General features: G+C 42.4%; 1 protein-coding gene across 3 annotated transcripts in view; it reads left to right on the top strand.

The window, feature by feature from the left end:
• Positions 1–22,729, top strand: part of YTHDF2 (YTH N6-methyladenosine RNA binding protein F2) — a 35,666-nt gene extending 12,937 nt beyond the window's left edge. For all 3 annotated transcript variants that reach the window (XM_055261319.2, XM_055261320.2, XM_063631447.1), the window contains one exon: positions 21,882–22,729. In XM_055261319.2, coding sequence (XP_055117294.1) covers positions 21,882–21,905 — 24 coding nt within the window. In that variant the 3' untranslated portion in view covers positions 21,906–22,729. The remainder of the gene's footprint in view (positions 1–21,881) is intronic.
• The last annotated feature ends 1,110 nt before the right edge of the window (positions 22,730–23,839 follow it).

Below are 23,839 nucleotides of genomic sequence, written 5' to 3'. Positions count from 1 at the left end.
ACTTTTTTTTTTTTTTTTTTGAGAGACGAGTCTCGCTCTGTCGCCCAGGCTGGAGTGCAGGGGTTTCACTGTGTTAGCCAGGATGGTCTTGATCTCCTGACTTTGTGATCCTCCCGCCTCTGCCTCCCAAAGTGCTGAGATTACAGGCATGAGCCACCACGCCCAGCCCATAAAGACTCTTGATAACTGAGTATCCTAGTTCTCAGCTGATGAACAAACCACCAAATAAAAGCTTCAATTATACTTGTGTCAGGTTACTTTTTAGTTTACTCTCTTGTAAGAACTGCTGGCATTGGCCAGGCGTGGTGGCTCATGCCTGTAATCCCAGCACTTTGGGAGGCTGAGGCAGGCAGATCACGAGGTCAGGAGATCGAGACCATCCTGGCTAACACGGTGAAACCCCGTCTGTATTAAAACTACAAAAAATTAGCTGGGTGTGGTGGCGGGCTCCTGTAGTCCCAGCTACTCAGGAGGCTGAGGCAGGAGAATGGCGTGAACCCAGGGGACAGAGCTTGCAGTGAGCCAAGATGGCGCCACTGGACTCCAGCCTGGGCGACAGAGCAAGACTCCATCTCAACATCTCAAAAAAAAAAAAAAAAAAAAAATGCTGGGATTTCAGGAAGATGCCTATGATTGCTTCTAAGCCCAGTTACCATTTTAGTTAGTACTGCCTTACTCTCCTGTTGGTTACTATTTTCCTTAACATCTTTACATAACTGATTGTAAACTGTTCTTACAATCTTTGTTAGGCTTTAAAGAACAAGCAGGTTTTATGAGAATGGGGCTCATAGCTCATTGAGACAGTAGCCTCCCGTAGGTGAAGTGTTTGTGTGTGTACCTTTGTAGTATTTACGAGATTGCACAAGCTTTCATGCCAGATGGGTGGTAACCCCATAAAGAAGTGGGGGGAAGTACTTAAACTTCATCCTGAAGATGATGTCACAGCTGTTTTAAAGTTCCATGATTGGGCAGTATCTTGGCAGAACACACTGAAGCAGAGCCACAGCCATTTTTGCCTAGTATTATTACTGACTTGTTCTGCATGATCTAATTGAGTAACATAGAACCTTCAAGCATTAGATCTGTCAGACTTGAAACTTAGAGCAAATTTTAGTGACATGTTTGATAGATATGACTTATTTTTTTAAAAAGCAATATACTGTGCTTAAGGTGTGGTTTACCTTGTTGAATGCTACAGATACTGTTATGTAACCTTTCTGCATTTATTTAGAACCTTTCCCCAGTTAAGTATTCCTCTATGACATCACTTTTGTTGGCTTCATAGTATTGTCAGACTTACTATAATTTACCAATCCCTAATTGTTGAATAGGTCAACAATTTGTATTTTAATATATTTTTTCTAATTAACACTACACTGAACATCCTTTTGTATAAATATTTACATCTGTCCTTTAGTAGTTAAATGTGTCAAAGGTATATGGTTTTTTAAAATTAGTATTTTACCACAGACTCAGAAATTCTTACTAAAGGAGTATATGCTTTGTGGTCTTGGCTGTTTTGTACATATTGCTACATAAACCTTTTTCCTTAAAAGTTTTGTTGAGGTAATCATTGTGCAACTGTTATCTAGAAGAAGGCAACAGTTAAAAGCCTTTTTTTTTTTTCTTTTTTTTTTTTTTTTTTTGAGACGGAGTCTCGCTTTGTTGCCCAGGCTGGAGAGCAGTGATGTGATCACAGCCCACTGCAACCTTCGCCCTCCCAGGTTCAAGCGATTCTTGTGCCTGAGCTTCCTGAGTAGTTGAGACTACAGGCAAGCACCACCACACCCAGCTAATTGTTGTATTTTTAGTAGAGACGGGGTTTCACCATGTTGGCCAGGCTTGTCTGGAACTCTTGACCTCAAGCGATCCACCCTCAGCCTCCCAAAGTGCCGGGATTACAGGCGTGAGCCACCATACCCAGCCGCGTTTCTCTTTTGACTCAACTTTGGAATAGTCTGGGAGAAGGGAGAGTTAGCTTCCTGAATGAGTGAATTTTTTTTAAAGAAATTTCGTAAAATAATTGGTTTAATTTTTGTCTTGTTTCTAGCCCTTTAACTACAAGTAAAAATGAGGGAAGTAGTCAAGAATAAGGGAAGCAGTCAAGTAGTGAGGACAAAAGACTAATTCTTTTAAAGTCCAGCATCTTGTTAGATTCAGTGGATGATGGAGCCCTGGGAGACAAAAATTAATGAAATAGGAAAAAAAGTAGACTTAATTGAGTACTTGGGTAAATGATTTTTCTGAATAACTGCAGAGCAAATGGAGAGTGAGGAGAGAGTTGAGATACAGAGGAAATGTGATTGTGGTGGCAACAGTTTGAGTTTTAGTCTAAAAAAAAAAAAAGTCATTGGTATTAAATGGGACTAGTAGGATTTTTTGACTTTTCACTGTGTACCCTTTAGTGCTATTGAAATTTTTGAAAAAAATTTTTTTTTTTTTTTTTTTTTTTTTTTTGAGACGGAGTCTCGCTGTGTCGCCCAGGCTGGAGTGCAGTGGCGCGATCTCGGCTCACTGCAAGCTCCGCCTCCCGGGTTCACGCCATTCTCCTGCCTCAGCCTCTCCGAGTAGCTGGGACTACAGGCGTCCGCCACCACGCCCGGCTAATTTTTTGTATTTTTAGTAGAGACGTGGTTTCACCGTGGTCTCGATCTCCTGACCTCGTGATCCGCCCGTCTCGGCCTCCCAAAGTGCTGGGATTACAAGCGTGAGCCACCGCGCCCGGCCAAATTTTTTTTTTTTTTTTTGAGGTGGAATTTCACTTTTGTCGCCCAGGCTGGAGTGCAATGGCGTGATCTCAGCTCACTGCAACCTCCGCCTCCCAGGTTCAAGCGATTCTCCTGCCTCAGCCTCCCGAGTAGCTGGGAGTACAGGCGGCTGCCACCATCCCCGGCTAATTTTTGTATTTTTAGTAGAGACAGGGTTTCACCATGTTGGGCAGGCTGGTCTTGAACCCTTGACTTTGTGATCCGCCTGGCTTGGCCTCCCAAAGTGCTGGGTTTACAGGCATGAGCCACCACTCCCAGCCCAAATTTTTTTAAGACTAGATTCTTCATGTCAAAAGACAAAGCTAGAACCAATGGATAGAGGTTATAGGGAGAAATATTTTTGTAAATGGAAAACTTGCCAAAAACAAAGTTGTTAGTCACAAGAGAATTTCAGGTAGAAACTAAAAGAGATATGTTATAGAAACTAAACTAGGGATGTTGTAGAGGGGAGGGGGTTCATACATAGGGTAGTCTGGACTAGAGAAACCAAGGGATAAAAGAGGATTAGTTGACTCAGGATAACATTTGAGGTTTGTGAAGATAAATTTATCCTTTGAAACAGATCTTTTTAGGAAGGTTGTTTATTTCGTAATTTCTGACCGAAATATTTGTTACACGTAAAATAAGTAAGAACGGACTTGAGGCCAGAAAGCTGTGGATGACAGAAGGGGTTGGTGCATTCTCAGTGAATTTTGGTACAGATTAGGTATGTGGGTAGTTTTAAAATACATTTACTATATACATATTAATGAAAAATTGTTTCCTAAACTGTACTAAAACGCTTATTAAAGAAATTTAGAGGCTGGATGCGGTGACTCATGCCTGTAATCCCAGCATTTTGGGAGGCTGAGATGAGCACATCACTTGAGCCTAGGAGTTCAAGACCAGCCTGGGCAACATGGTGAAACCCCGTCTCTACAACAAATACAAAAATTAGCCAGGTGTGGTGGCTCGTGCCTGTAATCCCAGCTAGTTAGGAGGCTGAGGAATGAGAATCGCTTGAACCCAGGAGACGGAGGTTGCTGTGAGCTGAGATTGTGCCACTGCATTCCAGCCTGGGTGACAGAGCGAGACTGTCTCAAAAAAAAAAAAAAGGCCGGGCGTGGTGGTGCACGTTTGTAATCCCAGCTACTCAGGAGGCTGAGGCAGGAGAATCTCTTGAACCTGGGAGGTGGAGGTTGCAGTGAGCAGAGATTTTAACACTGCACTCTCCAGCCTGGGTGACAGAGCGAGACTGTCTCAAAAAAAATTCAGGTTTCTGTGATATAAAAGAGGAAAACATCCTCACTTGAGCTAAATATATTAAATCCTTAGGAAGTAAATAACCATGTGATACTGTTGGCTCCCATTTAGCATCTTACCACCCCACCACTGTTTTATTGCCTCTTCAGATCTAGTGAGTGGGTATCCTGTTTTCAACTAAGATGACAAACAGCATTTTTTGTAAAATCCTGAGGCCATCTATGTCTATTTTTGTCTTGCAGATAAATATACTTGTCTATCTGCCAAAAGGGTTAAAGAAATTTTATTTGTATTACTCATCACCGTCCTTGCTTTGTGAATAGATAAAATGCCTCTTTCTGCAGTCTCCTTAAAGGAGGACTAGAAGAGAATAGATAACATTGAATTTGGATCTCTGAACCATGCCCTGTGTTAATTGCTGGGATGGAATAGAGAAACAAGGCACCATCTTTGCCTTAGGAGCAGAGGGTTTTAGGAGAACAACAAAATGGATAAAATATGGGATAAGAGCTGTAATAGAGGAATGAATAAATTTTTGACATTCTGGAGAAGTGATTAATTACTTTGGGGAAATTAAGAATTCATAGAGGCAATAACATTGGAACCATGCCAAATAAGCAATAATAGAATGATAAGCACTCAAATGGCAGCACAGTGCTTGGCACATAGTACACACAGAAGCTTACTATCTTATCTAACACTGTAATTCTCATATTTCAGATAAAGGAAGAGGCTCAGAGGTTATTTATCCAAAGTCTCATAGCTAGTGAGTGTTGGAGTTGGTCTTTAACACAAGTCTCTCCAGCGATGTGTTGGAGCTGGCTAGTTGGAGCCAGCTGTTTAACTTTCAAGAATACCTTTCTGTACATTAAATGACATTATCCTAATTACCATTGTATTAGGTAATATTCAAATTTATTACTCTTGAGGTTATTTACAGCTGTTGTATCAATATATAATATGCTGTTGCACACTGATAACACATTGGTAATCTGAAATCAGCTGTGGTGTTTTTGTTGTTGTTGTTGTTGCTGTTGTTGTTTTTGAGACGGAGTCTTACTTGTTGCCCAGGCTGGAGTGCAGTGCAATGCAGTGGCGTGATCTCAACTCACTGCATCCTCCACCTCCCGGGTTCAGGGCTGCCTCAGCCTCCCATGTAGCTGGGACTACAGGTGCTTGCCACCACGCCCGGCTAATTTTTGTATTTTTAGTAGAAACGAAGTTTCACCATATTGGCCAGGCTGGTCTCGAACCCGTGACCTTGTGATCTGCCCGCCTCGGCTTCCCAAAGTGCTGGGATTACAGGTGTGAGCCACCATGCCCTGCTCAGCTGTTAGTTACATCGTGGAAATTGACAAATGCTGTATATAAATCAGTGTTTAATTTTTGCCGATTGTCTAGACTTCATAGTGATGGAGAAAATATTGATTGCAGATTAAATTTGTGTGTCACGACTGTAGCTCTTAAACATTTTTTTCAATAACACAAAAATTTGTCCTGCACAGTGGCTCACACCTGTAATCCCAACACTTTGGGAGGCTGAGGTGGGAGGATTGCCTGAGCTCAGGAGTTTGAGACCAGCCTGGGCAGCATAGCGAGACCTTGTCTGTACAAAAATTTTTTAAAAAACTAACCAGGCTTTGGTGGCGCATAACTAAAGTACAGCTACTCAGGAGGCTGAGGCAGGAGGATTACTTGAGTCCAGGAAATGAAAGCTGCAGTGAGCTATGATCATGCCACTGCACCCCAGCCTGGGTGACAGCAGGAGACTGTCTCAAGAAAAAAAATTTTTTTTGAGGAAATATTCTAATATTTGAAAAACCATTATCCAGTTTAGCAAAGAAAGTTGCTCAAAACATGTTTCATGTTTGTATATTGGAACTTACACCTGGAGAGCCACTGAGTCTCTAACCCCGAAGCTCATGGACTACTCCATGATCTATGAAGTTTGCCAGATAGAAAAGTAGAGAAATAGCTAGGTGCAGTGGCTCATGCCCATAATCCTCGCACTTTGGAGAGGCTGCAGCAAGAGAATCACTTGAACCCAGGAGTTTGAGACCAGCCTAGGCAACATAATGAAATCCTGTCTCTACCAAAAAAAAAAAAAAAAAAATCAGCCAGGTGTGGTGAGGCACACCTGTAGTCCTAGTTGCTCAGGAGGCTGAGACAGGAGGATTGCTTGAGCCCGGGATGTCAAGTCTGCGGTGAGTCATGATGGTACCACTGTACTCCAGTCTGGGCGACAGTGAGACCCTATCTTCCAAAAAATGGCATTCTAGTAAGAGCATGTTCAAAAACGTAGTCTTGAGAACGCTTATGGTATGTTTTCAGAATGAGAAGTTTAATGTGGTATAGAATGGTAAGTGATAACACTGGAGAGGTTGATTGGGCAAGTATATGAAGAATTTCAGGATTTTATTCCTTTTTGTTGTTGTTTTCTGAGACAAACTCTCGCCTTGTCGCCCAGGCTGGAGTGCAATGGCGCGATCTTGGCTCGCTGCAACCTCCCCCTCCCAGGTTCAAGCGATTCTCCTGCCTCAGCCTCCCGAGTAGCTGGCATTACAGGCGCCTGTCACCATGCCTGGCTAATTTTTGTATTTTTAGTGGAGATGGGGTTTCATCATGTTGGCCAGGCTAGTCTCGAACTCCTGACCTCAGGTGATCTGCCTGCCTCAGTCTCCCAAAGTGCTGGGATTACAGGCGTGAGCCACCGCGCTCGGCCTAGGATTTTATTCTTTACCTGTGTTTTAGTTTGGTTGTAAGGGAGCGTAGTTAATTAGGGAATAACAGTTTGGAGGATGGGAAGGATGAAACACTTACTGAGCACTGACCTTGTTAGGCACCATGCTAGGAACTTTCATAGCCTTACTTTAATCCCCATACCAACCTGGGAGGCAATATCCTGTATTTATAGATCGAGAAATGGAAGCTTAGGTAAGCAACTTATCAAAACATCTATTAGGCTGGGTGAGGTGGCTCACGCCTCTAATTCCAACACTTTGGGAGGCCAAGGTTGGCAGGTCATTTGAGGCCATGAGTTTGATACCAGCCTGGCCAACATGGCGAAACACTGTCTCTACTAAAAATACAAAAAAATTAGCCGGGCGTGGTGATGGGTGCCTGTAGTCCTAGCTACTCAGGAAGCTGAGGCAGGAGAATGGCGTGAACACTGGAGGCGGAGCTTGCAGTGAGCTGAGATAGCCCCACTGCACTCCAGCCTGGGCGAAAGAGCGAGACTGTGTCTCAAAAAAAAAAAAATTGGCCGGGTGCGGTGGCTCATGCCTGTAATCCCAGCACTTTGGGAGGCTGAGGTGGGCAGTTCATGAGGTCAGGAGTTCAAGACCAGCCTGGCCAACATGGTGAAACCCCATCTCTACTAAAACAAAAATTAGCTGGGCGTGGTGGCGGGCGCCTTTATTCCGGGGGCTAGGGCAGGAGAATCACTTGAAACCAGAAGTTGGCGGTTGCAGTGAGCCAAGATTGCTCCACTGCACTCCAGCCTGGGCAATAAGAGCAAAACTTCATCTCAAAAAAAAAAAATTAGCCAAGAGTGGTGGTGTGTGCCTATAGTCCCAGCTACTCGGGAAGCTGAGGGATGAGAATCACTTGAACCTGGGAGGCAGAGGTTACAGTGAGCTGAGATTGCAACACTGCATTCCAGCCTGGGTGACAGAGCGAGACTCTGTCTTAAAAAAAAAAAAAAAAGAAGGTGGGAGATGGCTCAGAGACTAAACGAGATGCTTTTACAGTATTCTGGGGAAAAAAAGATGATGAGGGCCTGAACCAGGACATGGGAATGGGAAACTGGATATGAAGAATGTGGTAGACATATTTGTTGACTAGTATTTCAAAAATTAAAGATGATGAGAGGAGCAGCAGTTTAGGGTTAGGATTTGGGGTTGTATTGGCTTTTGGAAATAGTTTCAGGTGCCTGTGATAGTAGCAGCAGCCAGGTGATAGTAGGCAGTTGGGAATGTGGAGCTCAGATTGTTGACAGGAATTTGAATTTTCAACCCTCAGGATAGGTAAAGGCATGGAAGAGTTTGAGTTTTCAAAGATTCTTGTAATAAGAATGGCTTACGGTTATTGAATGCTCTGTACAGTGTCTAGCATACAGTTGTCTTGAATATATATATTTGTGTATGTTCATTTAATTCTTGTATCCTTGTGAGGTGGGTATAACTAGCTCAGTTTTACTGATGAAAACATTAAAACACAGAAGAGAGTAACTTTGCAAAGGCACATGAGATAACGAAAGTAGACCTGGTGTTCTAATTCTGCAGTGTGGTTCTAGAGCCAACACGAGTGAAAGGACTATGGAAAAAATTCCCCAGAAATAACAAAATTTGAAGGATAAAGAGGGAGCAAGTGAAAGAGATTGAGAGAGAATAGTTTGAGTTTTAGAAAGAGAACAAGGAAGGGGCTATTCAGGTTGAGTATTCCTAATTTGAAAATCTGAAATGCCCCAAAGTCTGAAACTGAGTGCACACATGACACTGAAGAAAATGTTCATTGGAGCATTTCCTATTTTGGATTTTCAGATTAGGGATGCTCAACCAGTATGTATCTACTAATATTCAAAAAATCTGAAATCCAAAACATTTCTTATGCCAAGAATTTCAGATAGGGGATACACAGCCTGTATGGAACTTCAAGCAGTAGGGGAGAGTACACTTACTCAGAGGCTGCAGAGAGGTAACAGATGACTGCAGATGCCAGTGATGTCTGTTGAATAAAAAGTTGCTTTGCTATTAGAGACTTGAAAGTTTTGATCTCCGTACTTCATTCAAAAGACTCTACATGTTTCTTTATCTTTGTGCTTGCAGAGTCGGTATCTTTCAACCTCTGTGTTCCAAGCCTTAAAGAGCTATTATAAAGCTCTTTTGTTTGCCTAGTATGGGCTGTTTTGGTAAATTAGATAATATAAAAATGTCTGAAATACAGAGTTGAATATGAAGAATGGCAGCATTCTGATTTTGATATGGCTAAAGATTGATCCAGGGAGGACTGCTGTTTTTCCATGCTTAAACATTTGTGGGACAAGGGCTAGTTGGCAATGCTAGAATCGTTTAGTATATCTTGAATAGTGTAAACCAAGAATGACTGAAGTATGAGCCATTCTGCTTACCTACCAGAAGTAAAGATTACTCCTGTAACAGTTTTTAGCGTTGGAATTCTTTTTTTCCCTGCAAACGAAACTTTTCTTGGAACCTCATGAATGATTTTTACATGTTCAGCTTCCTTTCTCCCTGAAGATACCTGAAGCATCTCTCCTATGAAGCATAATTTGAAACACACTAGATGACAATGAATTTTTAAAAATGGGAATGATGCATGGAAGATGAGATAGAGGGATCTGTTTTGAGATGGGAGAAGTATGAGGATTCAGCAAGTTCAGCATCTCTTCTAAATGTGTTGGGTGATTTAGTCTGGGCGCAGGTTTGGAGGGATGAGGAAGAGTTACCCAGGAGGGAGATAGGGAAGGCTTACAGCATTGGCTTTGCCTGCCTGCCTTTAAGGGACAGCATGATGAAGGACTGTTCTTATAGTTCCTTAGGAGTTTATGCAGAGGAGCAAAAAAAGCTCTGTTCTTTGAATTAGGGCAAATGTGTTCTCTTCCTGCTTTTTTACATTCATCATTGAAATCCTGTAAGTCTGCACACGAGCAAGCAAAAAGTGGCAGCTCACATCATTGCTTCTTTCTCCTACACAAAGCAGGTAACAGTTTAAATATGCATGCTGCTGCCACCTCCTGGACCAAATTCTAGTTCCAACGGGCCCAATAAGTAGTACCCTAATGCTTTTCATTCCTTGCCGAATAAACAGATAGTCCCTTGTTGAACTGATTTAACTCCAGTTAGCCATTGGGAAAAGATATCAAGGAATTACGATGTATCAAATGAAACATTCTAGGGCAGCGTATATTAAAGTACTAATTGACAGTGTGAGACCAAGTATAGAAAAATAGCAAGACCAGTTAGAGCTAGAGTTACCAAGAAATTTTTATGGAAGACTTAATTTGAATTGGGTCTAAAAGGATGGGTAGGAAAAGACAGAAAGATGAAGAAAATGGTCAATCCCCTGTGTGAACTGTTGGATATAGAGTGGGAAGGGACAGGGGCTGGCAGTTGTTCTTTCCAACTCATTTGCACTTGGTATTGCAATTTCTCTTGGTTCTTAAGAGATGTTCAGTATGCCTACTGCATACGTCAGAATTCAAATTTTGCCTATATCACTTGGTGTACTACGTGAAGCCATTTTTTTTGGTTTTTTTTTTGTTTGTTTGTTTTGTTTTGTTTTGTTTTTAGACTAGAGTCTCACTCTGTCCCCCAGGCTGGAGTGTGGTGGCACGATCTCGGCTCACTGCAACCTCTGCCTCCTGAGTTGAAGCGATTCTCCTGCCTCAGCCTCCCAAGTAGCTGGGATTACAGGTGCACACCACCACGTCCAACTAATTTTTGTGTTTTCAGTAGAGACGGGGTTTCACCATGTTGGCCAGGGTGGTCTCAAACTCCTAATCTCAGGTGATCCGCCAGCCTCGGCCTCCCAAAGTGCTGGGATTACAGGCTGAGCCACTGCGCCTGGCTACATGAAGCCGTTTTAGGAAGATAGACTTAAAAGCTCTTCGTGTGAGTTTTTTTGAGTAAGGTGTGGATAGCATATAGAACTTAAGCGTTTGCATGTAAAAATCTTGCAATGCGCAAACTATAAATATTTGCAAGTTTTGCATTTGTTTTTATTGTAAAATGTAACAAAATTATAAAAAGTGTAGAAAACGAAAGAAATCACCCGTAATTCCTGTACTACAACAAAACTACTCATCTTGGCATTTTTTCTTTTCTTTACCTATGTAATTAGTTTATACAGTTATAATCATCTTGTATATAGTGTTCATTTCATCCTCTTTTTCTTAGTGCTTTAGGTATAATATTTACCCATATTTAGGCATTTGCTGGATATCTGTAAGGCGCTTGTCATATATCCTCAATCTCATAATACTCCTGTTAAAGATTATCTTCATCTTCCAAGTAGAGACCTGAGATTCAGTAAGGAAAAACTAGATCACTACCTAGGAAGTAGAACTGGGATATGTTTTGCCACAAGGCTCTTTTTGTTTTTAGGCCATGCTATATCTTCATACTTACTTAAAATTGCTAACTGGCTGGGTGTGGTGGTTTATACCTGTAAACCACCTAGGATCACTTGAACCTAGGAGTTGGAGACCAGCATGGGCAAGAAATAATAAAAAGAAATTAGCTGGGTGTGGTGGCATGTACCTGTGGTCCTAGCTATCTGGGAGGCTGAGGTGGAAGGATCCCCTGAGCCCAGGAAGTTGAGGCTGTAGTGAACTAGGATCATACCACTGCACCCTAGTGTGGCCAACAGAGTGAGACCCTGTCTCCAATAAAATGGCTAACTGTGTTTTAGTATCTGCCAATGCCTGTAGCCAGTCCCCTTTGTGGACCTATAAAGAGAACATAATTAGTTGGAACATAAATATTTAAGCACTCAGTTTTAGTTTTCCCATCACAAGTCTCAAAATGGAATGAATTAGATCTGCTCTACATGACCTCCATGACCGTTTGCTGAAGGTTGTAAAAGTTGCTGCTAATTACAGGCAGCAGGAATAAGGAAGAGTGTGAACGGTCCTGGATGATGCACAGCAACAGGTGGTTAGAAGTAGGACCGTTTTAGTCTACCTCACTGGCAGAGCCAGAATTAGAGCCTAGACAAGCTCTTGGCTAATTCAAAGTTAGTTATGGCAGAAGTTACTTTAGTTGAGGTCGGTGGGTCTGCACAGTGGTGAGGAGAGGGGAGGACCGTGGACCTGGACGTGAGAGCTTCAGTGTATAAATTCCAAAAAATGGTTAACTGATTTAAAACAACTTTTGAGTCACCTTGAAAGTTTAAAAAATATATTGATAACCTAGGTTCTACTTACGGACTTAACTAAATTAGAAATTTTATTTAGTAAGCTCCCTAGGTATTTCTTGTAGGATTAGAATGATTGAAGAGAAGTTTTTCAGTTAGTACAAAAAGTACCCTCTGAGCTGGGCGCGGTGGCTCACGCTTGTAATCCCAGCACTTTGGGAGGCCGAGGCAGGCGGATCACAAGGTCAGGAGATCGAGACCATGATGAAACCCCGTCTCTACTAAAAATACAAAAAATTAGCCGGGCGTGGTGGCGGGCGCCTGTAGTCCCAGCTACTCGGGAGGCTGAGGCGGGAGAATGGCGTGAACCCGGGAGGCGGAGCTTGCAGTGAGCCTAGATAGTGCCACTGCACTCCAGCCTGGGCGACAGAGCAAGACTCTGTCTCAAAAAAAAAAAAAAAGTACCCTCTGAGAGTTCTTACTTTGAGATTCTTGTTCTCCCTTACCTACTGAATGAGCATCTTTGGAGGTGAGGCCTTGGAATCTGCATTCTATCAGCTCTACAGGTGATTCTCTTGTATTTTAAATTTGGGTATATAAAGTTGATATTGGTAGAGCATGAATTATGGATTTTGTGATCTTGATAATAAATGTATAGGTACTGGAAAGACCCGGGGCTCTGGAGGAAGAGTTGGTTTCATACCTGCCACTGTCACCAATATTGAAGAAGGAAAATCCTCTGAGCCTAAATATCTTTAAAACTTAGGGAAAATACCTAATTGGGTTAATAGGAAGATTAGATATACAGTCATGCATCTCTTAGCGATGGGGATATGTTCTGAGAAATGCATTGTCAGGTGATTTTGTCCTGCAAACATTGTGTACTTACACAAACCTAGATGGTAGAGCCTACTACACAACTTAGGCTATATGGTATAGTCTGTTGTTCCTAGGCTACCAACCTATACAGCATGTTACCGTACTGAATAGTATAGGCACTTGTAATGCAGTGATAAGTATTTGTGTATCTAAACACAAAATGTACATTAAAACACAGTATAAAAGATAAGGGGACTGGGTATGGTGGTGCACGCCTGTAATCCCAGCACTTTGGGAAGCTGAGGTGGGTGGATTACTTGAGGCCAGGAGTTGGAGACTGGCCTGACCAACGTGGTGAAAACCCATCTCTACTAAAAATACAAAACCTAGCCAGGCGTGGTGGTGCACACCTGTAATCCCAGCTACTGGGGAGGCTGAGATACAAGAATTGCTTGAACCTGGGAGGCGGAGGTTGCAGTGAGCCGAGATCATGCCACTGTGCTCCAGCGTGGGCAAACAGAGCGAGACTCTGTCTTTAAAAAAAGAGAAAAAGAAAAACTTACATTTTTAACGTCTTTTTAAAAACTTTGGCAAACACAGTAGCTTACACCTACACAGGCTCAGGATCATCAATATCACTGTCTTAACCACCACATGTTGTTCGATTGGAAAGTCTTCAGAAGCAGTAACACACAGCTGTCATCTCCTATAATAGTACCTTCTTCTGGAATACCTCCTGAAGGACCTATCAGAGGCAGTTTTACAATTAGCCTTTCTTTTAATAAGTAGTACATTCTAAAATAATGATTAAAAGTATGGTATAGTAAATACATAAGCCAATAACATAGTAGGTTGTGTGTGTGTGTGTGTGTGTGTGTCTGTCTGTGTGTGACGGAGTCTTGCTGTGTCGCCCAGGCTGGAGTGCAGTGGCGCTTTCTTGGTTCATTGCAAGCTCCACGTCCTGGGTTCACACCATTCTCCTGCTTCAGCCTCCAGAGTAGCTGGGACTATAGGCGCCCGCCACCACGCCTGGCTAATTTCTTGTATTTTTAGTAGAGATGGGGTTTCACCATGTTAGCCAGGATGGTCTCAAATCTCCTGACCTTGTGATCCACCTGCCTCAGCCTCGCATGGATTACAGTCGTGAGCCACTGCACCTGGCTTTTTTTTTTTTTTTTTTTTTTTGAGACAGAATCTCACTCTGTTGCCCGGGCTGGAGTGCAGTGGTGTGATTTTGGCTGCTTACTGCAGCCTCCACCTCCCAGGTTCAAGTGATTCTCCTGCCTTAGCCTCCCAAGTAGCTGGGACTACAGCCGCGTGCCACTACACTCAGCTGATCTGTATTTATAGTAGAGACAGGGTTTCACCATGTTGGCCAGGCAGGTCTCAAACTCCTGACTTCAGGTGATCCGCCTGCCTCGGCCTCCCAAAGTGCTGGAATTACAGGTGTGAGCCACTGTGCCTGGCCAAGTTTGTTATTAAGTATTTGTTATACATAATTTTACGTGGTATAGTTTTATACAACTTGCAGTGCAGTAGGTTTGTTTACACCAGCATTACCACAAACAAGTGAGTAATGTTTTGTGCTACATCCTTACAGTGGCTTTGACATCGCTGGGTGATGGGAATTTGTCAGCTCCATTATAATCTTACTGATCTGTCATTGACTGAAATGTCATTATGTCGTGCATGAGTGTGTGTGTGTGTGTATTTTTTTTTTTTTTTTTTTTGAGACGGAGTCTCGCTCTGTCACCCAGGCTGGAGTGCAGTGGTGCGATCTCGGCTCACTGCAAGCTCCGCCTCCCGGGTTCACGCCATTCTCCTGCCTCAGCCTCTCCGAGTAGCTGGGACTACAGGCGCCCGCCACCACGCCCGGCTAATTTTTTTTGTATATTTAGTAGAGACGGGGTTCCACCATGGTTTCGATCTCCTGACCTCGTGATCCGCCCGCCTCGGCCTCCCAAAGTGCTGGGATTACAAGCGTGAGCCACCGCGCCTGGCCTATATATATATATATATATATATATATATATATTTTTTTTTTTTTTTTTAAGAGAAGGCCTCACTTTGTCACCCAGGCTGGAGTGTAGCGGCCTGATCACAACTCATTGCAGCTTTGACCTCCTAGGCTTAAGCATTCTTTTTCTTGCAGCCTTCTAAGTAGCTGGGACCACACAGGTGCTATGTGTGGCTAATTAAAAAAACTTTCTGGAGAGATAAGGTTTCGCTGTGTTGCCCAGGCTGTTCTTGAATTCCTGGGCTTAAGTGATCCTCCTCCTTTGGCCTCTCAAATTGTTAGGATTCCAGGTGTGAGCCAGCATGCCTGGCCCAATTTTTAAAAATTTCTGACCGGGTGCAGTGGCCCATGCCTGTAATCCCAGCACTTATGGAGGCCAAGGCAGGTGGATCACCTGAGGTTGGGAGTTCAAGACCAGCCTGACCAACATGGAGAAACCCTGTCTCTACTAAAAATACAAAATTAGCTGGGCATGGTGGCGCATGCGTGTAATCCCAGCTACTCAGGAGGCTGAGGCAGGAGAATCGCTTGAACCCGGGAAGCGGAGTTTGTGGTGAGCCGAGATTGCGCCATTGCACTCCAGGCAACAAGAGCGAAACTCTGTCTCAAATTCTAGTAGAGTCAGGTTCTCAGTATGTTGCCCAGGCTGGTTGGTCTCAAACTGCTGGTCCCAGCCTCCCAAAGTGCCGTGCTTGTAGGCAGGAGGTACCATGGCCAAAATAGATATTTTTAATAAAATATTATAGCCTTGCTTTAAATTGGAGAACTGATGAAAAATATTTTGTCTCTTTGTCTGGGGAAGTTAGCATCTTAATTATATATGACTTGATGTTTCTGCCATTAGACTTATTTAACTCATATTCATGGCATTGGAGACTATAAAGGTTGATTCTATTAAACCGTATCCAGCAATGGAAGTAATTTTTGTGTCATCACATCACTTTTAAAAATATATTTTCCTAGCCGGGCACGGTGGCTCACGCTTGTAATCCCAGCACTTTTGGAGGCCGAGGAGGGCGGATCACGAGGTCAGGAGGTTGAGACCATCCTGGCTAACATGGTGAAACCCCGTCTCTACTAAAAATACAAAAAATTAGCCGGGCGTGGTGGCGGGCACCTGTAGTCCCTGCTAGTCGGGAGGCTGAGGCAAGAGAATGGCATGAACCCGGGAGGCGGAGCTTGCAGTGAGCGGAGATTGTGCCACTGCACTCCAGTCTGGGCAACAGAGCGAGACTCCGTCTCAAAGAAAAAAAAATATATGTGTATATATATATATATATATATATATATATATACATATATATATATATTTTTTTTTTTTTTTTCTCGTCTAAGCATTTTATATTATCAACTGGGGTGCTGAAATTTGGGTTTCTTTCAAGGTTCATGGGGGCATAGGAAAAACTAGTTGAGAGCTATATAGATTTAATTTTGTGGGAGAGATAAACATTTACCAGATTTTAATGTTAATAAAATTATATCCAAGTAAATATGAATATGCCTCGGTTGTGTTTTATGGCCCACTTAAAAGTGAAGGGAGAGGGAGGGATAGAACAGTGCAGTAGTAAGTAGAAAGGTTATTAAGCTTAAATAGAGGGAAGCCAAATAGGCAGATTTACTATTTTATGAATATTATATGAAGAGATTGCATATGTGCAGACTTTAATATTGTCACCTTATGGCTTTTTGTGTATTTCCTCCAGAGACTGAATTTTCTATTTTATTTTATTTTATTTCATTTTTTATTTTTATTTTTGAGACAGTCTAGCTCTGTTGGCTAGGCTGGAGTGCAGTGGCGCGATCTTGGCTCACCTGGGTTCAAGTGATTGATTCTCCTGCCTCAGCCTCCGGAATAGCTGGGACTACAGGCATGTGCCACCACGCTTGGCTAATTTTTGTATTTTTAGTAGAGATGGGGTTTCACAGTGTTGGCCAGGCCTGTCTCGAGCTACTGACCTCACGTGATCCACCTGCCTCGGCCTCCCAAAGTGCTGGGATTACAGGCATGAGCCACCGCGCCCAGCCAATTTTTTTTTTTTTTTTTCCTGGGATTATGGGTGTGAGCTACTGAGCCTGGCCGACAATTTATAATTGTATATATTTATGGGGTGCAAAGTAATCTTAATTTTTTCAAAGAATCAACTTTGGTTTTGTTGTTTTTTTTTCTTCCTATTATATATACTTTAACTCATGCCGGCTCATATCTTTATTTTTTATTTTTATTTTTGAGACGTGGTTTCTCTCTTGTTGCCCAGGCTGGAGTGCAATGGTGTGATCTTTGCTCACCGCAACCTCCATCTCCCAGGTTCAAGCGATTTTCCTGCCTCAGCCTCCCGAGTAGCTGGGATTACAGGCATGTGCCACCACGCCCAGCTAATTTTGTATTTTTAGTAGGGACGGGGGTTTCTCCATGTTGGTCAGGCTGGTCTCGAATTCCTGACCTCAGGTGATCTGCCAGCCTCGGCCTCCCAAAGTGCTGGGATTACAGGCATGAGCCACCATGCCCGGCCCAATTTTTTATTTATTTATGTTTTTTTGAGACAGAGTTTTGCTCTGTCACCCAGGCTGGAGTGCAGTGGCGCGATCTCAGCTCACTGCATCCCCTGCCTCCCGGTCAGGATTACAGGCGCCCACCACCATGCCCGGCTAATTTTTTGTTGTTGTTTTTTTAGTAGAGGGGGTTTCACCATCTTGCCCAGGCTGATCTTGAACTCCTGACCTCGTGATCCACCCTCCTTGGCCTCCCAGAGCGCTAGGATTACAGGCGTGAGCCATCGTGCTGGGCTTTAATTTTTTTTTTTTTTTTTTTAAGATGAGGTCTGGCTGCGTTCTCTAGGCTGAAGTGCAGTGATCATAGTTCATTTACCGACTCAAATTCCTGGGCTCAGATGATCCTCTTGCTTCAGCCTCCCAAGTAGCTGGGACTGAACAAGGTGTAAGGCCCTGTGTGCCTGGTTTAAATTCATCTTCATCTGTCACCCAGGCTGGAGTGCAGTGGTGCAGTCTCGGCTCACTGCATCCTCCTGCCTCAGCCTCCCCAGCAGCTGGGACTATAGGTATATGGCAGCATGCTGGCTAATATTTGTATTTTTTTTGTAGAGACGGGGTTTTGCCACCTTGCCCAGGCTGGTCTCGAACTCTGGCCTTAAATGATCCACCTGCCTCGGCCTCAAAAGTACTGAGATGAGAGGCATGAGCCACCATGCCCAGCCTGTAATTATATAAACATTAAAGTTTTATTAAGTGTTAAATAACACTTAGTGCACCTAACTTTTTTGCAGAAGAAATAAATTCATTTATTCCCTTCCCCCCAGTTTTATGTTTTGAAATACATTTTTTAAAAAAATTTTTTTGAGAGCCAGGGCCTCTGTCACCCAGGCTGCCAGGCTGGAATGTAGCAGTGGCATCATAGCTCACTGTAACCTCTAACTCCTGGGTTCAAGCTGTCCTCCCACCTCAGCCTCCCAAGTAGCCAATCCAAGTTGCTAGGATTACAGGCACGCACCACCACACCCAGCTAAGTTAAATTTTTTTTTATTTTTATTTTTTTTTTGTAGAGACAGGGTCTCACTTTGTTGCCGAAGGCTGGTCTTGAACTCCTGGCCTCAAGCACTTCCCCTGCCTCAGCCTTCTAAAGTGTGAGCAGCAGATGTGAGCTACCATACTGGGCCTTGGAGTAATTTCAGATTTACTTTATTTCCACATTTTGCCACATTTGCTTTATCAGTTGAATGTTTTTAAAATCTGTATATATAATGTTTTCCTGAGCCATTTGAGAGTTATGGTCTAGACATCATGTCTTTTCTCCTATGTATTTTAGTGTGTAGTTCCCAAGAACAAAGACAGGCAGTTACATAACCACAGTGCATTTATCAGAATCAGGAAATTTAATTGACACAATGTTGTTACCAACAGATCTTATTCAGACTTTATCAGTTGTCTTAATGTCCTTGATAGCAATTTTTTTGTGGTCCAGGTTCTAGTCCATGAGCATTTGGAGACCATGGTTTCATGTCTCCTAAGTTGTTATTTGTTGTTTTCATTATTTTGAGATACGGCCTCATTCTGTTGCCTAGGCCAGAGTGCAGTGGCACCATCATGGCTCACTGCTGCCTTGATCTCCCCAGCCTTTAGTGATTTCCCGGGTTGCTGGGACTACAGGTGCATGCTACCACACTCAGATAATTTTTTTTGTGTGTGTGTATGTATGTATGTATGTATGTATGTATGTGTAATGTAAGACATGGGCTTTGCCATGTTGCCCAGGCTGGTCTTGAACTCCTGTGCTCAAGCTGTCTGCCAGCTTCTGCCTCCCAAAGTACTGGGATTATAGGAGTGAAGTACTGCACCCAGCCCTCCTAAGTCTGTCTTCACTGGTTTCAAGTGAGGTTGTATCCTTCTCAGTGCATCATACTGGGAGGTACAAGATGTCTGTTTATGCCATTACTGATAATGTTAAGTTTGGTCACTTTGGGTAAAGTGTTGTCCACCAGGTTCTCTACTTAATTTTTTTTTTTGATACGTGGGAAAATAGTTTGACACTATGTAAATAACTTGTTTCTCATCAAACTGTCTCCTTTTAATTCTAGCATTGATTGATAATTCTTGCTTGATTCAAGTATTACTATGATAGGTGTTTACTTATCATTAATTAATGTTATGTAATGCTCAAGTCACAGATTTGGCCAGTGGGAGGTCCTTCAAGAAGGAGCCTACTGATGCCCTGGCTTCCCACTGTTTCCAATCTATACTTTTCCTCTCTCTTTTTTTTTTTTTTTAAAGATAGGGTCTCATTTTGTCACCCAGGCTGGAGTACAGTGGTGTGATCAGGGCTCACTACAGCCTTGACCTCCTGGGCTTAAGCCATCCTCCCACCTCACCCTCCCAAGTAGCTGGGACCACAGGCACATGCCACCACCATGCCTGACTAATTAAAAGAATTTTTTTTTTTTGTAGAGACAGGGTCTCCATGTGTTGGCCAGGCTGGTCTCGAACTCCTGGCCTCAAACAGTCTTATCTGTCTTGGCCTCCTACAGTGTTGGGATTACAGGTGTGAGCCACCACTTCTGGCTGTCTTGGTATTGTTGTGTTAAAATTGAGAAAGTTTGACTTTTGAAGCAATATTGAACGTAGGTATTTGTGAGACTTAAAATTGCACATTATAAAGAGGAATAAATTTGGTGTTTAAAGAATGAGACAGTGCTGTAGTAAATATAATTGCATGATGCTGTTTTGAATTTTTTCTTGACTATTTTAAATGCTATTAAGCATGCTGACTAACTTAAATATAATAAACATGTTTCTTAGGAAAAAGCATATCTATAGTCTAAGTTTCTAATTCAGTGTTAAAATTTGGGACAAATAATTTATTGTCTGTATTTCTGGAGTTACATTAAGAGATAATAGGTGGAATTTTATTTATTTTTATTTTATTTATTTATTTTTTTGAGATGGAGTCTCACTTTGTCGCCCAGGCTGGAGTGCAGTGGCACTATCTAGGCTCACTACAAGCTCCGCCTCCCGGGTTCACGCCATTCTCCTGCCTCAGCCTCCCGAGTAGCTGAGACTACAGGTGCCTACCACCACGCCCAGCTAATTTTTTGTATTTTTAGTAGAGATGGAGTTTCACCGTGTTAGCCGGGATGGTCTCGATCTCCTGACCTCGTGATCTGCCCTCCTCGGCCTCCCAAAGTGCTGGGACTACAGGCGCATGCCACCACACCCAGCTAATTTTTGTATTTTTAGTAGAGACGGAGTTTCACCATGTTGGCCAGGATGGTCTCAATCTCTTGACCTCATGATCCGCCTGCCTTGGTAAAAATGTAAAATTTAAAAAATTCTGAGGCCGGGCACGGTGGCTCACACCTCTAATCCCAGCACTTTGGGAGGCTGAGGCGAAGCAGATCACGAGGTCAGGAGTTCGAGACCAGCCTGGCCAACATAGTGAAACCCCGTCTCTACTAAAAATACAAAAAATTAGCCAGGCATGGTGGTGGCACCTGTAATCCCAGCTACTCGGGAGGCTGAGGCAGGAGAATGACTTGAACCCAGGTGGCCGAGGTTGCAGTGAGCGAAGATCGCCCCATTGCACTCTAGCCTGGGCTACAGAGCGAGACTCTGTCTCAAAAAGAAAAAAAAAAAATTAAAAAAATTCTGTACATGAAGTAATGTGTGAAATGGGAGAATTTAGGATAAGTTTCTGAAAGACTCATAAACAGTGATTCTTAAGAAAATGAGCGGCCGGGCGCGGTGCCTCACGCCTGTAATCCCAGCACTTTGGGAGGCTGAGGCGGGCGGATCACAAGGTCAGGAGATCGAGACCACGGTGAAACTCTGTCTCTACTAAAAAAAATACAAAAAATTAGCCGGGCGAGGTGGCGGGCACCTGTAGTCCCAGCTACTCGGGAGGCTGAGGCAGGAGAATGGTGTGAACCGCAGGGGGCGGAGCCTGCAGTGAGCCGAGATTGCGCCACTGCGCTCCAGCCTGGGTGAAAGAGCGAGACTCCTTCTCAAAACAAAAACAAACAAAAAAAAAAAGAAAATGAGCATTGGGATTTACTTCAGGGAAAAGGTAAGTATTGTAGTCAGATTACCACCTCCCTAGGGAAGGAGGCCAGATGTGTGGGGTTGTTTTTTTTTTTTTTTTCTGTCTGTGGACTAAGGGCTTTCTGTATGTCAGCTTATTAATTCTCCATAACCCTGTGAGATACTTATCTTCACTTTACAGAAAAGGAAATTGAGGGCTTATGAGTATGTCCAAGGCCTTGGGACTAGTTTGGGATTTGAATTTAGGTCAGTCTGACTCTAACACTCTAGTGTACTATGTATGTATGTATGCTGCTTTATCTGACCAGTCATGTATGTTTGGGTTACTTCCATTAGGCCCATATTTTTGGGGGGCCTGACAACTAAGTATTAATCTAAACAGTATAATAGGAAAGCATGTAATGAATTTTCAAGTCAAAAGTAATTTTGCATTAAGATGTTTAAGTGTTTAAAACAGTAAAGGCAAAGTTTTTTTTTGTGGGGAATGTTCTACTTAGAATAATTTTCTAATAATTCTAAATTATTAAATTTCTGTTGAGTTATTCTGTGAAGTTTTTAAATTCATATGCATGTTCAGATAATTTTTAACTATTTCAATTTTTTTCTTACCTTTGTAGGAACGTCAAGGTCGTGGGAAATAAAAGGCAGTTCTACACAGACTGCAGCAACGGTTGCATCTGCATATCCTAAGAGGAAAAAAATGACCTTCAAGAGAATTAGGACTTTTTTCTTAATTTCACTGACTTCAGAGACGATTGCAGACTTGCAGTTTAAGTATTGGAATTTCACAAAAGACATAGGACTTAACTGGAAAATGAAAAAAAAAAGAAAAAGAAAAAACTAAACAAAAAATCCCTCTAGGTAGTTTAGGTGAAAAATGTCCCTTTTATTTTGGCTTTGGTTGTGATTTCAGAGCATAATGCTTTGTTTTTTTGTCTTTTTACTATGTTTTTCGGATTTTTAAGTCCGTAAGTGCATACAGTTTTCTCTAATTTTTAAACCCTTTCCTCCTCCCATTTTGACATTTGCACTTGGAGAACACTTGAGTTGTGAAGGTTTTGGGCATCCACCCCAGAAAGTGGGAATTTGATTTTATCCTTCCGAACTGGAAGAACATTTTTATGAAGAATTTTTGTCTAGGAGAATATAACAGTGTTACCCAAGGTTGTGTCTTTAAGGGTGGTTCATTTTCTCTGACCTTTTGTTACTCAAAGTAAAGTACTAGGAGTCCTAAGAAATGTTCTGTTCTTGTACATTATGCTGATTAAGTCAGGATTAATTTGATTTCAAAGCTAAGAACAGTGGTAAAAACTCGTTTACAGAAATGCATTTTGGAAGAGAAAAATATTGTAAAACGTGTAGTGAATGTTTCTTCAGTTTCTTGTTCAGCCAATGAGGAAAGGGCATTGCCTTTCTTTTTACCATTAATCACTTCTCAATAAACGTGAGATCCTGTTGAGCATCACTTCTAGTACCATTTAGTATTATTTGAGTCTGCTGTATTTTAAATATTTGGAGTATAAGGGGGTATAACAGGTGAGACGGCAACTAATTTTAGAGAGTTTGTGCTAAGAGTAAACACTTCAGGCTTGCTTTGTACCCAGGGCTGGTTAACCATGACCTCTGCAAAAGCAAGGTGGGCCGATATTCATAATGCTTTATTTCTGGATGCTTTGCAGAGAATGTAGAGTCATTGCTAAATCATTTGTTCAACAAATATTAGACTATTGGGTGCCTGGCACTATGTTTAACTCCCCCATGGAATCTGGCCAGCTATCTTAGATGCAGAGGAAGTAGAGCCCAGGAAATAAGTGTTTAATTTGAAGTATGGTTTTAGACAATATTCCATATGGATGCAGATCCCTGACAATAAAATTTCTGTGGGCTTGGATCTTTGGGAACCTTATAACAATTGTAATAGCATTTCATTTCTTCTTGTTTATTTTCAACAGTTTCAGAGGCTTCTCTATCTTAAAAAATTTTTAGCTCTTAAGATGTTCCCATTTTAGGCTGGTCACAGTGGCTCATGCCTGTAATCCCAGGACTTTGGGAGGCTGAGGCGGGTGGATTACTTGAGGTCAGGAGTTCGAGACCAGCCTGGCCGACATAGTGAAATCCTGTCTCTACAAAAATTAGCTGGAGGATGGTGGAGCATGCTTGTAATCCCAGCTACTTGGGAGGCTGAGGCAGGAGAATCGCTTGAACCCAGGAGGTGGAGGTTAGTGAGCCAAGATTGTGCCACAGCACTCCAACCTGGTGACAGAGCAAGACTCTGTCTCAAAAAAAAAAAAAAAGTTTCCATTTTAGAGTTGCATGTGTGAAAACATCTAACATTTATACTAAGAAAGGGTTATGGAAATGGATTTTAATACTGTTGGACAGAGTTGTGCTCTCAAAATTACTGAGTTCTACACAGCCCAGGATAGTAAAGTCAGGAGTGCCAATAAAATTATTAAATGCTTTCTAAATAGCTAGCTTGCTTGCTTGCTTTTCTTTTTTTTCTTTCCCCTTCCTTCCTTCCTTCCTTCCTTCCTTCCTTCCTTCCTTCCTTCCTTCCTTCCTTTCCTTTCCTTTC

The sequence above is a fragment of the Symphalangus syndactylus genome, chromosome 22 (genome assembly GCF_028878055.3).
Source record: "Symphalangus syndactylus isolate Jambi chromosome 22, NHGRI_mSymSyn1-v2.1_pri, whole genome shotgun sequence".
Taxonomy (NCBI): domain Eukaryota; kingdom Metazoa; phylum Chordata; class Mammalia; order Primates; family Hylobatidae; genus Symphalangus; species Symphalangus syndactylus.
The sequence above is the reverse complement of the archived record's forward strand: the minus strand, read 5'-3'. Positions and strand labels throughout refer to the sequence as shown.